The 18,271-nt window shown below is 36.9% G+C and overlaps 2 protein-coding genes across 3 annotated transcripts; one reads left to right on the forward strand and one right to left on the reverse strand.

Moving 5' to 3' along the window:
* The first annotated feature begins 919 nt into the window (after window positions 1-919).
* LOC306870103 (dipeptidyl peptidase 2-like) lies at window positions 920-6,106 on the forward strand. The gene is made up of 13 exons (XM_079417173.1): window positions 920-1,090; window positions 1,291-1,435; window positions 1,517-1,656; window positions 1,803-1,966; window positions 3,358-3,493; window positions 3,616-3,697; window positions 3,797-3,963; window positions 4,228-4,288; window positions 4,399-4,517; window positions 5,176-5,332; window positions 5,485-5,549; window positions 5,720-5,790; window positions 5,897-6,106. Exons 1-13 carry the CDS (start codon window positions 995-997, stop codon window positions 5,997-5,999), a joined length of 1,506 nt encoding a protein of 501 aa, XP_079273299.1. The 5' UTR covers window positions 920-994; the 3' UTR covers window positions 6,000-6,106.
* On the reverse strand, window positions 5,997-14,690 carry LOC306870101 (endoplasmic reticulum mannosyl-oligosaccharide 1,2-alpha-mannosidase-like). 2 transcript variants are annotated; one of them, XM_079417171.1, is made up of 14 exons: window positions 14,296-14,690; window positions 13,294-13,440; window positions 13,037-13,145; window positions 12,585-12,682; window positions 12,294-12,442; window positions 12,063-12,154; window positions 11,709-11,888; window positions 11,109-11,257; window positions 10,820-11,008; window positions 10,524-10,714; window positions 10,219-10,339; window positions 9,930-10,124; window positions 9,714-9,845; window positions 5,997-8,458 (listed from the first exon to the last, which is right to left on the reverse strand). In XM_079417171.1, exons 2-14 carry the CDS (start codon window positions 13,390-13,392, stop codon window positions 8,252-8,254), a joined length of 1,911 nt encoding a protein of 636 aa, XP_079273297.1. In that variant the 5' UTR covers window positions 13,393-13,440; window positions 14,296-14,690; the 3' UTR covers window positions 5,997-8,251. The 2 variants fall into 2 exon arrangements, with proteins under 2 accessions (XP_079273297.1, XP_079273296.1); XM_079417170.1 differs by having other exon boundaries at window positions 14,371-14,687.
* Window positions 14,691-18,271: the final 3,581 nt, after the last annotated feature.

Consider the following 18,271-nt stretch of genomic DNA (forward strand, 5'->3'; position numbering starts at 1 on the left):
ATACGGACTTTCAAAAAAATAAAAATAAATTAACTTTTCATGTCATCTTCATCTCGTAAATCATGTTTATTAAAAGATTACAATTATTTTTACTGCAATCACTTTTTTGTTAATTCGTATAGCATAGGTTTATTTTGGACCTTTTTCATACAGACCCTTTACAGTATTAAGCTGCATAACCTATTTAGATAATCATTTTTTTATGGAATAAATCAAGTGTCAATCTTACAGACTTTTAATATAATGTGGTCATCATGGATTCTGATTGATACTAATTGTCTAGTTGCTGGGTTCATCCATCTTCACTTGCATGCGATTACTGCCAACAACTCTGGCTGGATGTCAACTTAATACAACATTCAGATCACTTTCATAAGCTGGTATAAATCATAATAGAAAGGCAAATAAATTGGGCTTATCGGTAGGCCTGTTCATGGTGTTCACGTATGAATGTTCATGGTGTTTTGTCTTACTAAAATGTGCTTTTTTATTATTTTTATTAAGTTGCAGTAGCAAAAACACACATAATGAATCATACTGCACAAGTCAAATTTTCAATATGTTCTGTTTATTTACTTAAAACTTGTTTCTGTCGTGATGACACCCTTTCAAAATATTACATACATCTTAAAAGGTTTATTAAAACAATACTTATTACATTGAACCTTTACTCACTTTCGTTGCTCATTGTGCTCAATTTCATACAACAATAATGGCATTTCTATAGCTTCCAGTTCGTCTGCAATAAAGCAAGCAAACGCCACGTGATCTGCCATGACTGAGGTAGATGCAGCAAACTACGAGAGCCCCGAGGTGTCCGACTTGACGACTCCGTTTTCAACTCCGCCCCTGACTGCAAGCGGCTACTCTCGTTGACCACCGACTGTAGCCATGCTTCAAGTCGAACGCACCTAATGACACAAATCACATGACAGCTGACATGATCACATGACAGTCTGGTGATTTTAGGAAACTGTGTTAGATTCCAGGCTTGATGTATAGGGTCTCTGTGAGGATGGCTGCACGTTGGCTTTCCCTTGCATTCATGTTGCTGATCTTCGGTGGAAAAACCGAGACACGTTTATCTGTAGTAAGTTCTGATCTTCAGTTTTCCCATATTTGCCTGTTGATTTATGAAATTGTATTGCTTCAGTTGTTTTCCTACAAATCACAGATCATTCTCTCTCTGGTCGTATTTCAAATTGTTCTTTTGTCCTCTTTGGAATGTTTTTGAATTTTCCTCTTTGGAATGTTTTTGAATTTCCCTTTTTGGAATATTTTATTTTTTAGAAGGAAAAGCTCAATAATGAGGTCATCCCATCTCATAGAGACCTTGCTCCTGATTTCAAGGAAAAGTATTTTAAACAAGTTTTAGACCACTTCAATTACATCAGCCTTGGCAATGGCACATATGATCAGCGCTACCTTATTACAGGTGATAATCTACCACAGTATCATACTGTTAGAACTTTAAATTCTATCCACACTGAGTGAGTGCATTGTGTGTTTATTGTAGACCAGTACTGGAAGAAAAGCAATGGACCTATTTTCTTCTACACTGGCAATGAAGGGGACATATGGGAGTTTGCACGGAATTCAGGGTTCATCACCGAGTTGGCAGCAGTGCAGGGAGCCCTGGTGATATTTGCTGAGCATGTAAGATTTTCATGTAACTGTTGAATCATATGACCATGGAGGAAGTTTGACAAGTTGGGACAGTTCACTCAGTCTTTGATGTCAGGTTTATGCAGTCATACAATCTATAACTTTCTACTAATCTTAAGCTTTGCTTTAAACTCTAGAGGTACTATGGAAAATCTCTTCCATTTGGGAAGGAGTCATTTAATATCCCTGAGGTGGGGCTGTTGACGGTGGAGCAGGCCCTGGCTGACTATGCGGTCATGATCACAGAGCTGAAGAAGGAACTGGGCGCTCAGAAATGTCCTGTCATCGTCTTTGGTGGAAGGTGGGGTCTCAGTGAGCTTTTTTTGTTCAGAAACAATGTTTTCCATTAACATATTATCTTCTGACAGACATACTATAATTTAATATTTCATTATTAAGTTAAATAATAATAATAAACAAATACTGTCTTTGGCAGTCAAAAGTTTGAAATAACTGTTATGAAATAACATTTTTTATATTTTTGAGTCTTTTTCTCACCAGGCTGCATTTGATCAAAAATACAGTCAAAACAGTAAAATTTTGAAATATTACTACAATTTAACATATGTTTTCTGATTTAATATATTTTAAAATGTTTTCAAATTTATTCCAGTGATGGCAAAGCAAAATTTTTAAGCAGCTGTTACTCCAGTTTTCAGAGTCACATGATTAAAAAAAAAAAAAAAAATATATATATATATATATATATATATATCACAATTTGGTGCTCAGTATTTATTGGTGCCAAATGTTATTAATGGTTATTTGGTTCTGGTGCCTGGAAAAAGTTTTTGCTGCTTGATATTTTTGTGGACACCATGATACATTCTTTGAATACAAATTTCAAAACAACATCATTAAAAAAGTGAAAGTAAAAAGTGAAGTGACATACAGCCAAGTATGGTGACCCATACTCGGAATTTGTGCTCTGCATTTAACCCATCCAACGTGCACACACACAGCAGTGAACACACACACAGCAGTGAACACACACACCGTGAACACACACCCGGAGCAGTGGGCAGCCATTTATGCTGCGGCGCCCGGGGAGCAGTTGTGGGTTCAGTGCCTTGCTCAAGGGCACCCCTGTTGTGGTATTGAAGGTGGAGAGAGCGCTGGACATTCACTCCCCCCACCTACAAACCCTGCCGGCCCGAGACTCAAACCCACAACCTTTGGATTACGAGCCCGACTCTCTAACCATTAGGCCACGACTTCCCACCATTTCATTAATATGAAATAGAAATCTATTGTGACATTAAGCATTTTTTACTCTTACTTCGGATCAATGTAATGCATCTTTGCTAAATAAACTATTTTCATTTTTTATTATTACTTTTCCCAAAATTTTTAAATGTTTTCACAAAAATAAAAAGCAGCAAAAACATAATTGAAAACATCAGTTTTCATCATTGATAATAAAAGATGTTCCTTGTGATTTCTGATTTCATGTGACACTGAATACTGGAGTATTGGCTGCTGAACATTCAGTATAACCATCACAAGAATAATTGACATTTTAAAATACATTCAAAAAGAAACCAGTTATTTTAAATTTTAATAATGTTTGAACTGATCATATAATTGCAGCCTTGATGAGAAGAGGCATCATTCAAATAAATAAATAAAAAAAGTCTTAATTATTCCAAATTTATAACCAGTAGTGTATGGTAATAAGTGTCTGTTTTTCAGCTATGGAGGAATGTTAAGCGTTTACATGAGAATAAGGTACCCTAATATCGTGACTGGGGCGTTAGCCGCTAGTGCTCCCATTCTGTCCACCGCAGGTCTTGGTGACTCTAGACAGTTTTTCCAGGATGTTACCTCTGTATGTTCACATTTAATCCCTTTCTGTTGTTAAACATGCCTTTAAAATATAATACTTTTTGTACATAAGTATTTATGATTTTGTATTGGAGTAATATTGATGTGTTCTGTTTGCTTATTCAGGATTTTGAGAAGTTTAACCCTGCCTGCAGAGATGCAGTGCAAGGAGCTTTCCAGAAGCTCAACATTTTGGCACAACAGAAAGGTATCTATAGCCATTCACTCAGAATGGTTAACCGTGTTCAATTTGTGCTTGCTTTTGTTCTTAAAATGGATTTCATTCTCCATGATTTCCCATTCTTAGACTACAGACGCATCCAGTCTGCCTTCTCCCTGTGTAATACTCCCTCCACCCCAAAGGACATTCATCAGCTGAACGGACTCTTACGTAACGCCTTCACCATGATGGCCATGTTGGATTATCCCTACAGCACTCATTTCATGGGCAGCATGCCAGCCTTCCCTGTGAAGGTATTGGACTTGTCACTAGCATGAATTTTCAGCCAACCCCATCACCAAATGGAAAGGGGATAGCATAAAAAAAACTAAAAGCTTGCATAATGCAAAACCTAATGGTGTTAATCAAATGTTTTGCTGATGCATATAGCAAATGAAACATTTCCAGCCCATCTGGTTCCATTTAAAATTGCTTAGCAGTGCAGTTCCTGCAGTTGGAACTGAACCGGTGTGATTGTGTGTCTTAAAGATAAATCACAGTGCTTTGTACTTTTACAGGTGGCGTGTGAAACCATGCTGAATGGCACTGATCTTATGTCAGCACTCCGAGATACTGTCGGTAAATGACAGCAGCTTTGCACAGATTTCATTTTCTGGTTCTTTTTTAAAATCCCTCTGGTACTGGCAAGGCTCAAAAGACTTCAGCATTAATTTTGTGCCGCCCCACAGGCATTGTGTATAATTCCACTGGCCAGCTCACATGTTATGACCTCTACAGTCTCTATGTGGAGTGTGCCGACCCCACCGGCTGTGGCCTTGGCTTTGACAGCTATGCATGGGATTACCAGGTACTTTGATTAGTTCTCTCTAAACCCTGAATATTAGATTTTAACACAAGCCTTTATAGGCATTTGTAGGCCAACACAGAAGTTTGCATCGCCCTGGTTCCAATAAGATTTTTCCATTGGCTCTTGGATTATTGCAGAGAAAAGATCCCCAACAAAAGTTTAATTCTTACACAAATTGTTCATCAAGATAAACTTTAAATTGAACATTTTTTAATTCTGAAACCTAAATACAATCACCACAAGTAAAAAGCTAAACGTAGGCTATAAACAAACATGATCTCAATATGATTCCAATTGGAATAGATTGCAAGAGCATGTGATGACGTATAATGTTCCTGAAAACCTCTGTAGTCCCAATTGTTGGTAACCACATTATCCAGGACATATAAAAGCTTTACTATTATACTCTTCAGTTAACCTCATTATCTCCAGCAATTAACCAAAAACCCATTCCAAAAAGACCATTGACTTCAGGACGATGGAACCAGAAGGTCTTCAGTCCAAATACTTTACACTTATTTTTAGATATTCATGTTTCATTACTTCTGTAAAGAAGTTTAGTTTCAAGTTGAATCTGATTTATTAGGGTCATTATACTATGAATAGACTTTCCTTTCACTTGTAATTGTATTTTTAAAAAAATGTATTTGTTTTTTAGGCCTGCACTGAGATCGAGATGTGCTTTGAGAGTAACAATGTGACAGACATGTTCCCGCTTATGATATTCACTGAGCAGCAGAGAGAACAGTATTGCTCAAAGAGATGGGGGGTGGTGCCGCGTCCAGGGTGGCTGAAGACCCAGTTCTGGGGCGACGGTAAGCTTTAACTACCAAAAAAAAAAAAGGAAAGGTTTTATGTCATGATTATACATCAGGTTCTGCTCGTCTTTGGTCCTTTTAATATTCATTGGATGTTCGCAAATGTAATGGGAGCTCAGTGTTGCATCCATTTGAATTTTCTCTTCTAGACCTCTCCACCGCAAGCAATATCATATTTTCCAATGGTGATCTTGATCCTTGGGCCAATGGAGGGGTAAGACAGTTTCACTTTTAAAAGTTGCACTATTTTTTTCCTCACTACAAATGATGATCTGAATAATTCACTTTAGTAATTCCCTTGTTATCGGTTGCTGCTGAGGTTTACGAAAAAGTGTTTTGTTGTGCTTCTCTGTGGAAAGATGATGCAATTATTTTCACCTGTAGATCAGGAAGTCACTCGGTCCATCACTGATTGCAATCAACATACCAGAGGGAGCTCATCATCTAGATTTAAGGTGCAAATTTCAGAACTTGTGTGTGTGTAACTTTGAGAGAGATAAAGACAATAAAATCATCTTTGGCTTGATCTGATCATTCTTCCGTTTTATTCCCCCCCCCCAGGGAGTCCAACCCTAACGATCCTGAGTCTGTGATTGTGGCTCGGAAGAAAGAGTCTGAAATCATTGCTCAGTGGGTGAAGGCAGCAATGAAGGAGTCATCATGAGTTCATTATGTACAATTTATTTCAACATTGTAAACTTGTAAAATATTGATTAAATCCATTTATTTTTTACAGAAATGGACATTAAAAAGATACATTCATGAAATATGTACAGACTCACTCTTATGTTTCATTACAAGGAATGTGTACAGCTGTACCACATTATTTGTCTCATCACTCCTGTTTTAGAATATATTTTGAAGTTCATGTCACATCTTTGGTGTATGAATGATTCAAAATTGTTGATTTGTCAATATGCATGAGGCATCAATATTTTGAGACATTTGCTCAAACAATTAAGACCGAGGCATGAAAAGCCCTTCATTTTAAATCTGTGAGATACACAAGCTCAATTGAGTCTAGCTGTCTTCAGTTTCTCACACAATGAGAGAAAATATAACACCCAGAAATAGAATACAGATAGCAAGTTAATTTAGCACTTCCACTATATTATAAATAATCACAAAAGTATTTATTCACAAAACAAATTGTAGATAGGTTCACAACATGAGATGTTTAAAATAGATTGAATTCTCGTAAAAACTTGATTCTCTGGATTGAAAATAGACAACATTTGTCATTGCTGTATGTAAAGGCACACGTGGAACAAAACCTCTCACCACAGCACGACAACAAGAAACCAGTTAATGCTCAGCCCTTGATGAACATATGCAATGGTTTTAATGTACATACTACCTAAAAAACTGGAAAATATTAATGTGAGATGTAATGTTCAACCAAGCTTTTCAAATACAATGCACATAGTACATCTGTAATCTGTGTAAACAGCATGAATATTCTCTAATGGTCAAAAAAGTTGACTTCTATTCTATTTAAGCTCAGGCCCACAAACGGATCTGCAACAAGTAGCAAAAATGAATAGCAAACATTCCACTTTTCTTCCTGCAAGAAAACATTTGGAATTTTGAAGATTCTTTAAAGTTGTAGGAAAACCACCCCAAGAAGACAATCTAATTTTTCATATTTTACTAAATAATCTACCAATACCATAAAGTTCTTCATACACAAACACTATAGACACAATCACATCTGATGTAATATAAACCCTTAAAAACATTGTGCTTGATTAACGCTCTATTAAAATACATAATTCTGACTGCAATCACAACAAATGGGACCAAACTGAAAACAAAAATCTGCAACTAAATAATAATAATGGTTCACCTGCTAGGGAGTTAACATCAAAAGAAGACATTTAATATATAAAAAAAATTATAAATCCTCTAACTACCACCAAGATCAACACAAAAATCTACATTTCTCCTATTCACAGGAATGACATTTTAAAAATCCCTCACAGTAAGGTTGGTGTTCTAAGCTCAAAATAAAATTAATTTTTGAAAAAATTAAAAACAAACATTTCCCCTTGCATGTGCTTATCAGATCCACCTTTTTCTTGCCGTAAAAAAGGGCATGGCCATTTGTAAATTCTATGGGTCTAGCTTCCGGTCTCATCCGTGTCCAGCTATTTTTAGCTGTACAAAACAGTTAGTTTTGCTGCTTGATATTGAAAATTGTGTCTTATATTATTTTAATGTATTATCTTAATTATGAAAACTCTGGTTTGTAGAGCAAACAGTTTTACCGTTTACTGCACGTTGTTATTCTCCTCGTTATTTACCGATAGCGGCTAATGAACCGGAAGTCTCACCCATAGGCTTACTTCCGCGTTGAAGAAAAAGGTGGATAATGATGCCTGACAACTATACCGAATGTTTCAAATGTTTGTATAGGTCATATAAGCTCTGGAAAACAAATAAAACTTGTGATGTAAAGAAAACAATTTTTTACAAAGCTAAAAAGACTAAATCCCCACAACAAAAACAACAGTAATTCTTTCATTATAAGAGAACACACACACACCATAAAGTGCTTGCAGTCCCCGTAAGGTTTAACAGTATGAACATTTTTGTCTGTGTGCCTGGGCTGAGAGACTGCACATACTGAGTCAACAGGTTAATTCAGCAGCCTAGCTGATCGACAGCGTCACAATAGCATAAATAGAGTAAAACATTAAGAAACTCTATTCATAGAAACATACAGATTACTAGTACAATCAGAAACTACACATCTACAAACAGTTTCTGTCATGGCTGTTTTAATTGTTTTTACCAGTTACTGACTTTCAATTACAAAGAGTTCCTGGTGTAGAAAAAGATGGCAGTTTGAATATCAAATGTGTTCATGGCCCTGAGAGAGATGTGTTTGGTTATGCACGTGTGCTTGTGGGTCCTTCACTCTTCTTGTGGCCATATGGGCAGAGGATGGGCCTCAGTGTTGAAGATGTACTTGTCTAAGCTGATAAGGTTGGTGTCATTGGAAAACAGCAGGTAGAAGTATTTGAGTGTCTCACCCAGGAAGAAGCTCTCCATCTTGTCTCGAGGGTTGGGATTGGCTGGGTCACGGACGTTGTTTATGGACGTATAACCTCCGGTGGGAACCTGTAGGGAGAGGAACACACGAGTCTGTACTGAAGGTTGTTTGGTAACATTCTTGTAAACTGTTGATATGAACTGAAGGCTAAATGTGAAGTTCAGAAAAGCAGAGACAGAAAGTCCAAGTACATTTGGAAATGGAGCGAGGCAATGTTTGAATAAACCAAGAAATATGAGAAGTCATGTAGCAATGTATCTGACACGTGAAAATCAGATGTGAGTCAATGATATCATGAGTCTCGTTCTGACAAAGCAAAGTTTGGCTTTGGGCCAGAATGAAAAACAATCTTGAGACGCTGTCTCGAAGCTCACATTTTTCTTACAATATGCCTGCATTCAATTCCACATTTTCTGACCAATGATGAATGGATAAGGATTTCACTTCACTTAACTAATTTTAGAGATCTCATTCACAAAGAGTATTAGTGAAAAAAAACACTTTACAACGGAGCACAACTAGAAAAAGTTAAACTAGAATTACATTTTTCCATGTCCTTTTAATATTTTATTCATTTAAAAGAAAGTTTCATGCCTGGAAAAAAATTGGTAAGATTTAAAAAAAATATTATTTTTTTTTTTTGACAGAAGTGTCTTATGCTCACCAAGGCTACATTTATTTGATCGAAAGTACAGTAAAAACAGTAATTTTTTGGCATTTTATTAACATTTAAAATAGCTGTTTTTTTTATTTTATAATGCAACACTGAATTTTCAACAGACACTACTCCAGCCTTCAGTGTCACATGATCCTTCAGAAATCATTTTATTATGCCGATTTGTGCTTAAGAAATATTACTTATTTTCAATGTTAAAAACCGTTGAACTGTTTAATATTTTTTTGAAAACCATGATACATTTGTTTCAAGATTTTATCAATAAAAAAAGTTCAAAAGAACAGTATGTATTTAAAATACCTTTTGTAATATTAGAAATGTATTTACTGTTACTTTTGATTAATTTCATGAATTTTTGCTAAATAAAAATATTAATTAAATGTAATGTAATTAAAATACAATTTTAAATTAATTTAAAAAAAATTACTGATCTCAAAACTTTTGAACAGTAGTATATACATAATTAAACTGTTGAGCAATGGGACTGTGGACATCACAAAAATCATGCAAAAGCACAAACTTGGCTATGCACTCATTTGAATCTCACATACCATTTAGAATGTAAAACATGTAAATTTGGACATGTTTTGCATATTCTAAAACATTTCAAGTTGACAGTGGAACTGTTTCATCACTCTCTCGCATACCCTTGTGTACTTATTGAAGTTCTGTAGGATCTCCCAGCCCCACTGCTGGTACTTCTTATCCTTGGTGAATCTGTACATGTAGAAGAGGCTCTCTACAGTCTCTGGCCGCAGAAGGTTGTGTCGGTCTGCAATCTGTAGGACATTATGAGATAAAGATGATTTCATTTCACATACTCAAACAAACTGAAACCAATTGAAAGCTCTTCCTGAGCTCACCTTTACATCTACATCCTGTGTGCTGCTCTCATGCATGTTGAAATGAGCTATCTCTGGGCTCAGACCTGTCTCCATCTGGGCGTACATCTGGTAGCAAGTCTCCATCATCTGTTTTGCCAGCTCCATGTGATCAGCAGGAAGGCCAAAATGTGCCCCCAGCGCAAGTGTGCCAGGTAGGAAACAAACCAAGTGGTCCTGAAAGTAACAGGAAAGGAGGAAAAAAGGGGCTACATGAGCTACTTGATTCTGCTGGGCCTGAGGGCTTGTTTTTCTTTGAGAACAAGTATACCATTTTGGGACTGAAGTGTCCATGGGACAGCTCTCCTACAAATGTAAGGCCAGAAGGAGTAGACTTCTTCAGCAGGTTCTTCTTCACGCCTTCCATAGCCAGCAGGTAGTCATCCAGCAATCTGAAAGAAATAGGAACACAAATAAATCTTTGAACCTAAACCTGTATATACATATTTGTTTGTTGAAAGCCGTTTATTTTTTGCTTTTTGATTTCGTATTAGCACTATAGGCTGTGTCATCATACCACAGCTAAAATTTCGATATTTGCTGTTTGATGTTCAAATGTATAGAGACTCTTCTTACTCGTTCTCTGCCTTGCCTCCTTGTATCCACTGCTTCAGTAGGTACTCATAGTAGCTGTCAACCCTGGCACCCAGTGTGTAAATGCCCTGATGGGTGAACAGCCCGTTGTTGGTATTGATAAACATCGGCACTAACCCATCTTGCTTTCCATCCAATTTATGCACCTGCTTCATCACCTCCATTACAGCCAGCTACAGTAAAAAACAGAAGAAAAGTAACCACCTGTTGCAATGAGAACAGAATTGCTTAAATGAGTGTCCGAGTCTTAACTGAGAAAGACTGTCCATTGTCTTGACCTTGTATTTGGGGTCTCCGGTTAGTCGACTGAGCTCTCTGAATTCTAGCTGAATGCTAGTGACCTCAGCTACGGTACTGTCTGAAGTCCACTGCGGAGAATGAGCCGTCCCCTTCCCAATATTCACATCTGAATAGGGGATTTTTGAGGCAGTGTTGAAGGCAGGCATGAGTCTGTAACCAATATCTTCCTGAAAAATAAGTCATGTGATAAAACACCAGAACATAGTTCTGGATAAAGAAAAACTTTGAAGACTCCAGCCCTTTCATCAGCATGTCCTTCTTACTCACAGCTTTCTCCAGGAACATGGAGTCTCCGGTCAGATGGTAAGTACTCAGAAGGCCACCCAGAATACGAATGGTGCTCTCAAACAGATTAACATCCACGTTCTTATCGAAGGAGAGCTCTCTGGCCACCCACTCCCTGGCCTCTGCAAACTCTGTCAACAAGACTTATGTAAATCAAGTAAACCACATTACACACCATAAACAGCTCAGTAAACATCAAAAATGGCAACATTTTTTCTTAATATGAAGTCATATAACTATTATTATGTAATCTGTTGGTTGATTTCCCAGAAGAGTGTAAAAATGGTGGTTCTGTGCTGCTAGAATTGCTTTGTTTCTTTGAACATCCTAACCAGCCTGACATAGTAAGGTGGGTTCAACCAAGCCTGTGAGTTTAGGGCTGATCCGTTTTGTCCATCAATGGACAAATATCTCAACTATATATAACAGTTTTTCTAAAAAATTAAATACATTTGGAAGAGTACAATGAAAAGGTATATCATTTCTTGTGACTTGGACTGGATTTTTTTTCCCACAAGAAAAAAAAAAAAAATCTTGGTCTGTGATGGACTCTAATGTATTTTCTGTAGCAAACTAAATTACCCTCTTTGAGACCCAAGATCCACATGGTGTCCAGAGCATCAATTAGGGTCAGCCCAAGTCCAAACCACTCTCCATATGATCTAGAGATTGGTTTTAGCTCATCGTGACCCCAAGCAAAGTTCTTGTATCCCTTCCAGGCATGTCTAAAAGCTTCTCTCACAGCCTCAAGCCTGCTCTCATCTAAAAGAAACAGAAACACGGGAAACAGCTGCTTCAGTGCAATCCATAAAAAGAAAATTAATTTGGCAGATCAGCTGCATAAAATGGGTTTATATTTAGAAAGTATTAATAGATTAAGCAACTGGCTCTTTTCCTGTTCAATATCAAAAGAGTGTAGCTGACAAAATAACAAACCAAGTGCTAATGAAGCTGGGTCGTCTTGGATTTCTGTGTCTTTGGTGTCAGTATCAGATGCCTGTTCTTCTTCTAGCACAGCTCCACGCCAACTACACACGTGAGAAATAAAAAATAATAATAAACAAACCATAAGATTATTAAGTCCTCTATACTAGCCAAGCTCTTCAAAATGCACATGTATTTTGTATTTATAAGGTATTTCAGTACATTTGACATTAAACATCAAACCTAATGATTGGCTTTCCTTCTTCAGATCCTTTATTTTCATTCTTCAGGTCCGGTCCCTGATTTTCTACTCCCAACAGACCCGAAACATTTGTTTTGGTTTGCAAACGGTTCTGCAAGACAGGAGGTCCACGTCTACGGTAGTCCTTTTTCTGTTTTTCAGAAGAAAACATACGTTATTGCCACAAACCTCAAATAGCAGCAAAAAGCACAGCCTGTAACCTTGAATTATCAGGTTACTCATAAAAAGAGGCCATCCAAAAAGAAAGCAAGAAACAAATAGGTCAGGCTAACCTCAGAGGGTGGCTCAGGAAGAATGGAATTGTACTCATTTTTCAGGTTGACAATAAATGGCTGTTTCCCATCGTGGCCATTCTCCCTTACCACACCATCTGAGAAACAAACACAGAGAAGGTATAAGGAGTCTGTTTTGTAAACACATTACTGATCTGATTGCGAATGACCCATTCATGGGTTGTTAATTACTTCTTTTTTTTGACCTTGTAATTTTTTATCAAAATGTATTTTCATAACTGTACTTTTGGGTGAAACAACATACTTCCTTAACTGCAATCATTTCATCCGATTAAAACCGGTGCTTTTATTTCAAATACCCGAAAGCTCACATTCAGATCTGCTTCATTCTAACCAACAACTGTTTCAATTGGATGTGCATCAGAAAAGCTCTCTCTCTACGTTAGATCCAACTTTAAGGGAGCCATATTATAATTTTTGTAGCATCTCACCTCTCCAGTGCCCTATGACAGTGGGAGATGTGGCAATTCCACAAACCAACAACAGCATCAGTGTAAACAGGATCAGGCTGCGCTGCAATCTGGACAGCTGTTTCCATTTCTGGAGACAAAGCCAAGATGATTTTATCATCACATTTTTGTAATCAAATGTTCGGCAAAACAATCAGATTACCATACAGATGGGTCTCGAAACTACTGGATAAAACCACAATGTTAACAAACAAATGATTGTTGAATATTAAACTCACCCTCCAGCAGGACTGTCGGCGCCACTGCTTGCTGTTGGTGTAGCTGCCACTTTCGCTGAGAGTCAGAGATACAAAATCCCTTTTCGATGGAGGCAGCATGATTCCCTGTCTCTCTCCGGACTGTTCATAAACTCAATGGCCAGGTTTCTGTGTACAGAGAGAGAAAACAAAATTGTCTAAAAACCTTGAGTGCTGCCTACCTGTACAACATTTCTGGGTTGACCATGGTGCCCAAGTGTTGTCTAGTTAGGCAGTTCACTAGACGTTAAGACACAGTCAGTCACATACAGTACTGATAACACAGACACAGAGAAACGTTCATATATATATATATATATATATATATATATATATATATATATATATATATATATATGTTTAAAGACGTCGACGGCATGATCAAATTATGATGTATTTTAACTAACATAAAAATTAATTTTAAAAGTTTAATTCAGAGAGCAGTCTAAAGCTGCAGCTCATCGTCAACTGTTAATAACTGACATCAAAAGACAGATATCGTCCAACCAATCCAATTATCTAACTATATATCATGATAAAAAAAATTCTAAACAAACAATAATAACATTTAAATCGTTGACTGATTCATTCTTTATTCCACAACCTCTTCGACTGTTTTGATTCATTCAAAAGAACCGACTCATAAGAATCAAACGTTCCCATTTCAGCACGCGAATAATTAATAATAATAATTATTATTTTAGTACGGTGCGACTCCACAGCGGTAGAGAAAACGAATATGAAGAAAGTAAATTGGCTTCGGTATATTGTACAAATTGAATCAAATAATTGTTTCTATTTAGAACCGGTTCTCGGTGCCAAGCCAATAGACCAAGCGTTAACTGTCAGACAAGACTTTATCACTGACTAAATAACTCACTGAAACTGCTTTATTTATATTATTAAAGAACCCTTAAAATGATTTACATTTTATTTAGTACAAAAACCGATCAGTTTCTCCATTTAGTAAATAATAAAACTCACACTGGGTTACTTTTCTCTGAGGTTTATGTCCATGCAGGATTAAGCGCAGAGATCGGGCGTCAATAAGTCATTCACCTCTCTTCCTGAAGCACGTCGAGCGTCCAGCTCTGTGTGAAGCGGAGCTCTGATCGGCTCAGGATCTCACGACGGTCCGAGGCATCACTGAAGGGCCTAGAGCGCACCAGCGATCACTCACAAAAATCCCATTCGACTCTTCACCTGTGGCGAACACCATGCGACTTTCCAAGCGACGCGAATGAAAATCCCGAAGGATTAAATGTAGCATATTGCAGCCATTTTTCTCGGAACAGGTTTCAAGTGGTTTCCTGGAGACGAAGACAAGCCAGCTGTACAGTAGTACACTAGCAACTTGTGGCTTTTCTAAATAATCCTCCAGAGGGCGCCAGGCACGCCACAACTGGGACCAATCAGAAAGAGATCAGTCTCTGTGTTTGCGATTGTTTGGTCCATCTGTTATTCACCACACGAGCCTACAGGGGCCTGTCCCATGATGGTAGATGATCAAATTCAGAGTTAAAGGACAGTGTTGCCAATCCCCTCTCTCAGAAAATCTCTAGACAGGGGTCACCAACTCTATGTGAAGGAGATGTGTTGCACTGCGTGAGGCAAATGGTGGTCACACCAGACTGGTTTTCGGACCCCCCCAATACAGTAAAACTGCACATTTTAGAGTGGCCAGCCTAAGGCACACCTGTGCAATAATCATGCTGTCTAATCAGCATCTTGATATGCCACACCTGTGAGGTGGATGGATGATCTCGGCAAAGGAGAAGTGCTCACTAACACAGATTTAGACAGATTTGTGAATAATATTTGAGAGAAATAGGCCTTTTGTGAACATAGAAAAAGTCTTAGATCTTTGAGTTCAGCTCATGAAAAATGGGGGCAAAAACAAAAGTGTTGCGTTTATAAATGATGACAGTATAAAAAATATAACAAAAGATGAAGTAGGCCTATAACAAAAAAAATCTGAAGTGAAATTAGGAAATGCTTAGGTCTACTTTTAACTCTACACGACACATTTGAATCAGTAAATTCTTCAAGTGGTCTGCAAGCACATCAAACATGATGGAAATACACTAAAGACATTTAATGTTGGGCATTTGTCTCATGTGTCACCAAAGTGCATCCCTGTCCTGCTCAAATACAACAGATAAGAAATATTATGATTCTCCAAAAACAAAAACGTTATTCATACAAACGTATTTCAGTCAACACACTATTACTAAAAAGTAAGTGCAAAATACTGTATCCCAGCACACATGCCACGATGATGCACTGTGTCTCTCAGTATCTGGTTGACATGATTATGCATGAATTGTGGTATAACTTTTGTGTCTGTGGTTAAAACAAGATGTTCATGCAGTTGTTGGTGCTCTGATGTAATCATATTTTTTTCTCCGACATCGTGATACTTATAATGAAATGGTGGTGTGTGTCTTCATATCTGAATGGCAGACGTACTGATGTGTGTTCACTGCGCAGACTCCTTAAGCGCGTTCGACTTTAAGCGGCGCTGCGCAGAATGATCAGTGTATGACATCAAAGTACCGCGAGAGCCGACGGATCCTATGCTTTCCAATGGCTCTCGCGGTACTTTGATTTCATACACTGATCATTCTGCGCAGCGCCGCTTAAAGTCGAACAGGCCTATTGGCATGATTGGGAGCAAACGTGAGAGGTCACGGGACTAGGGTTTGGCCAAGTAAAAAATAAAAAAATCGCTATTTTTATTTAAATATAGCTAAAGTAGCTCCTTGCCACAAAAAAATCAATAAAAGGCGCAGCAACAATGAGAAAGTAGCTTAATTTGGCGACAAAATCCCCAAATTGGCAACACTGTTACAGGATTAGTTTCGAGTTGACAAACCAAACCACTCCAATCCGGATTTGTTGGTACCATGATGCTGATCATTAACTTTCTTTGTCAACTCAGGCTTTGATCCTGAGTTTGTGGAGCACTTGCACGTGAATGTGTGACATCACTGGCGAACAGCCAATCACGAGCCTTGGTTAAAGGTTTTGCTAAAGGATAAGAGATTGAAGAATATGATGAATTGAAATGCATTTACAATGAAAAATTACTTGTTCATGTAAGAGGACAAATAAAACAAATTATCTTGCTGTGAAGTGAAACTTGTTAAATTAGTTTATATAGTTGGAAATATACAGCGATAGAGACTCATGTAAGGACACTCAGTTTTAAAGCATTATCTATATTGCAGACGATCATATATATTAACATTCACTTAAAATAAATGATTTATAATAACTATTAAACTAAAGTTGCTTGTATGTAATGGATTAATAATTATATATCATATAATTATATATATAAAAAAAAACAAAATATTTGGTCTTTGATTTTTTTTTAGTACTAGTGACCTTTAATTTGTAGGAAGAGAAACTTTTTTTTGTATCAGACATGCATCACTTTGCTCACATCTGATTGGTCCAATTTCAGTTTGAGCTCTCTAACCCAGAACATAACCTGCCCTGGAGCAGGTTAGCCATGGAGTGTAAGTTTCTATGGCAATGAACACAGCTAAAAGCCAAGCCACTTTCATGATACCCAAAACCCAGGATTGGTGCAAACTAAACTGAAATTTACCTGGCTAGCCAGCTAATCTGGCTTCATGGTACAGGCCCCAGGTCTATACTACCCTGCTGACTGAAATAGTAATTGGAGTATACTAAATGAACGTAGCTGACAAAAACGCACTTAGCCATTTTAAACAGATTTATTTTTTGTAAAAAAAAAAAAAGAAAAAGAAAAAAAAAGGCTACTTTTATACTGCAAAGACGGATTAAATTGATCAAAGGTGAGTTTTATATAGTTACATTGTTTATTGCAATAATCCTGAAAATATTAAATGTTTCTTGAGCACCAAAAATCATATTAAAATTATTTCTGAAGGTTTATGTGACACATAAGACTTAAAATTCAGCTTTGCTTTTACAGTAAAAAAAACAACAATTACATTTTAAGTTTTTTATTGTAATAAAATGTCATATTTTTTATCAAATAAATGCTGCCTTGGCGAGTACCAATAAGAGACATCTTACAGATTAAGTTTTGAACGGTAGAGTATATAATTATCTCATATTTTTATATTTAGCCATTTAGATATTTATACGGGTATTTATGTTTTATCTGGGTTTGGCAAAATCACATTTACAATACCTAGGTTTTAACATTAACAGACTGTCCTGATTCCTGCAGATATTGCACTTCCCAACTTTAAAATCTCAAAAAATTCCTTGCAGTTATTATAATGCAAGCTGAAGGCATTTTAAATTCATACAGTAACCTGAAAGAACACAAACCCTTGAGGACTTATTTTGGTTTCCTTTGGTTTTTACTAAGGCAACCATAACATACCCAACAATAAAACACACTCTTTTGAATAAAATCAGCTTGTTATTAGAACAGATTGCAATGAGCTACTTTTACAATGAGCTAAATTGTCATCATTTTTAAATGGGACTCTTTTTGCAATTTGCACACAAGAACAACAATTGATATGTTTTATTCAGAAACGGTCATCATAATTTGTTAATTAATGTATAGGAAATTCCATTGGATCCACCATAAACAATGGTCCAACAGCAACTGTCTGATCAAAATATTCCTTGTACTAATTAATTCATGTTATTAGTCTTCACAAGCAGTGCCTCATATACTGTATGTTTGAGGCACATTGTTTGATATTAGATTTGAGTGCCACATACACCACATGGCCAAACGTGACAGCAAATCTCTGCATCTATGTTTAAAAGCCTTCCAAGAAGAGCAGAAGCTGTTACAGCAGTATAGAGTGGACAAACTACCTATTAATGCCAAAGGTTTTAAAATTAAACGTTCATCAAGCACATGTGGTGTTAAAGTGTTCAGACACTTTTGGCCATGTGGTGTGTGTCATAAGGTGCAAAAAAGCCTGAATTAAAGTTTTTT

The sequence above is a fragment of the Barbus barbus genome (genome assembly GCF_936440315.1).
Source record: "Barbus barbus genome assembly, chromosome: 5".
NCBI classification, from domain to species: Eukaryota; Metazoa; Chordata; class Actinopteri; order Cypriniformes; family Cyprinidae; genus Barbus; species Barbus barbus.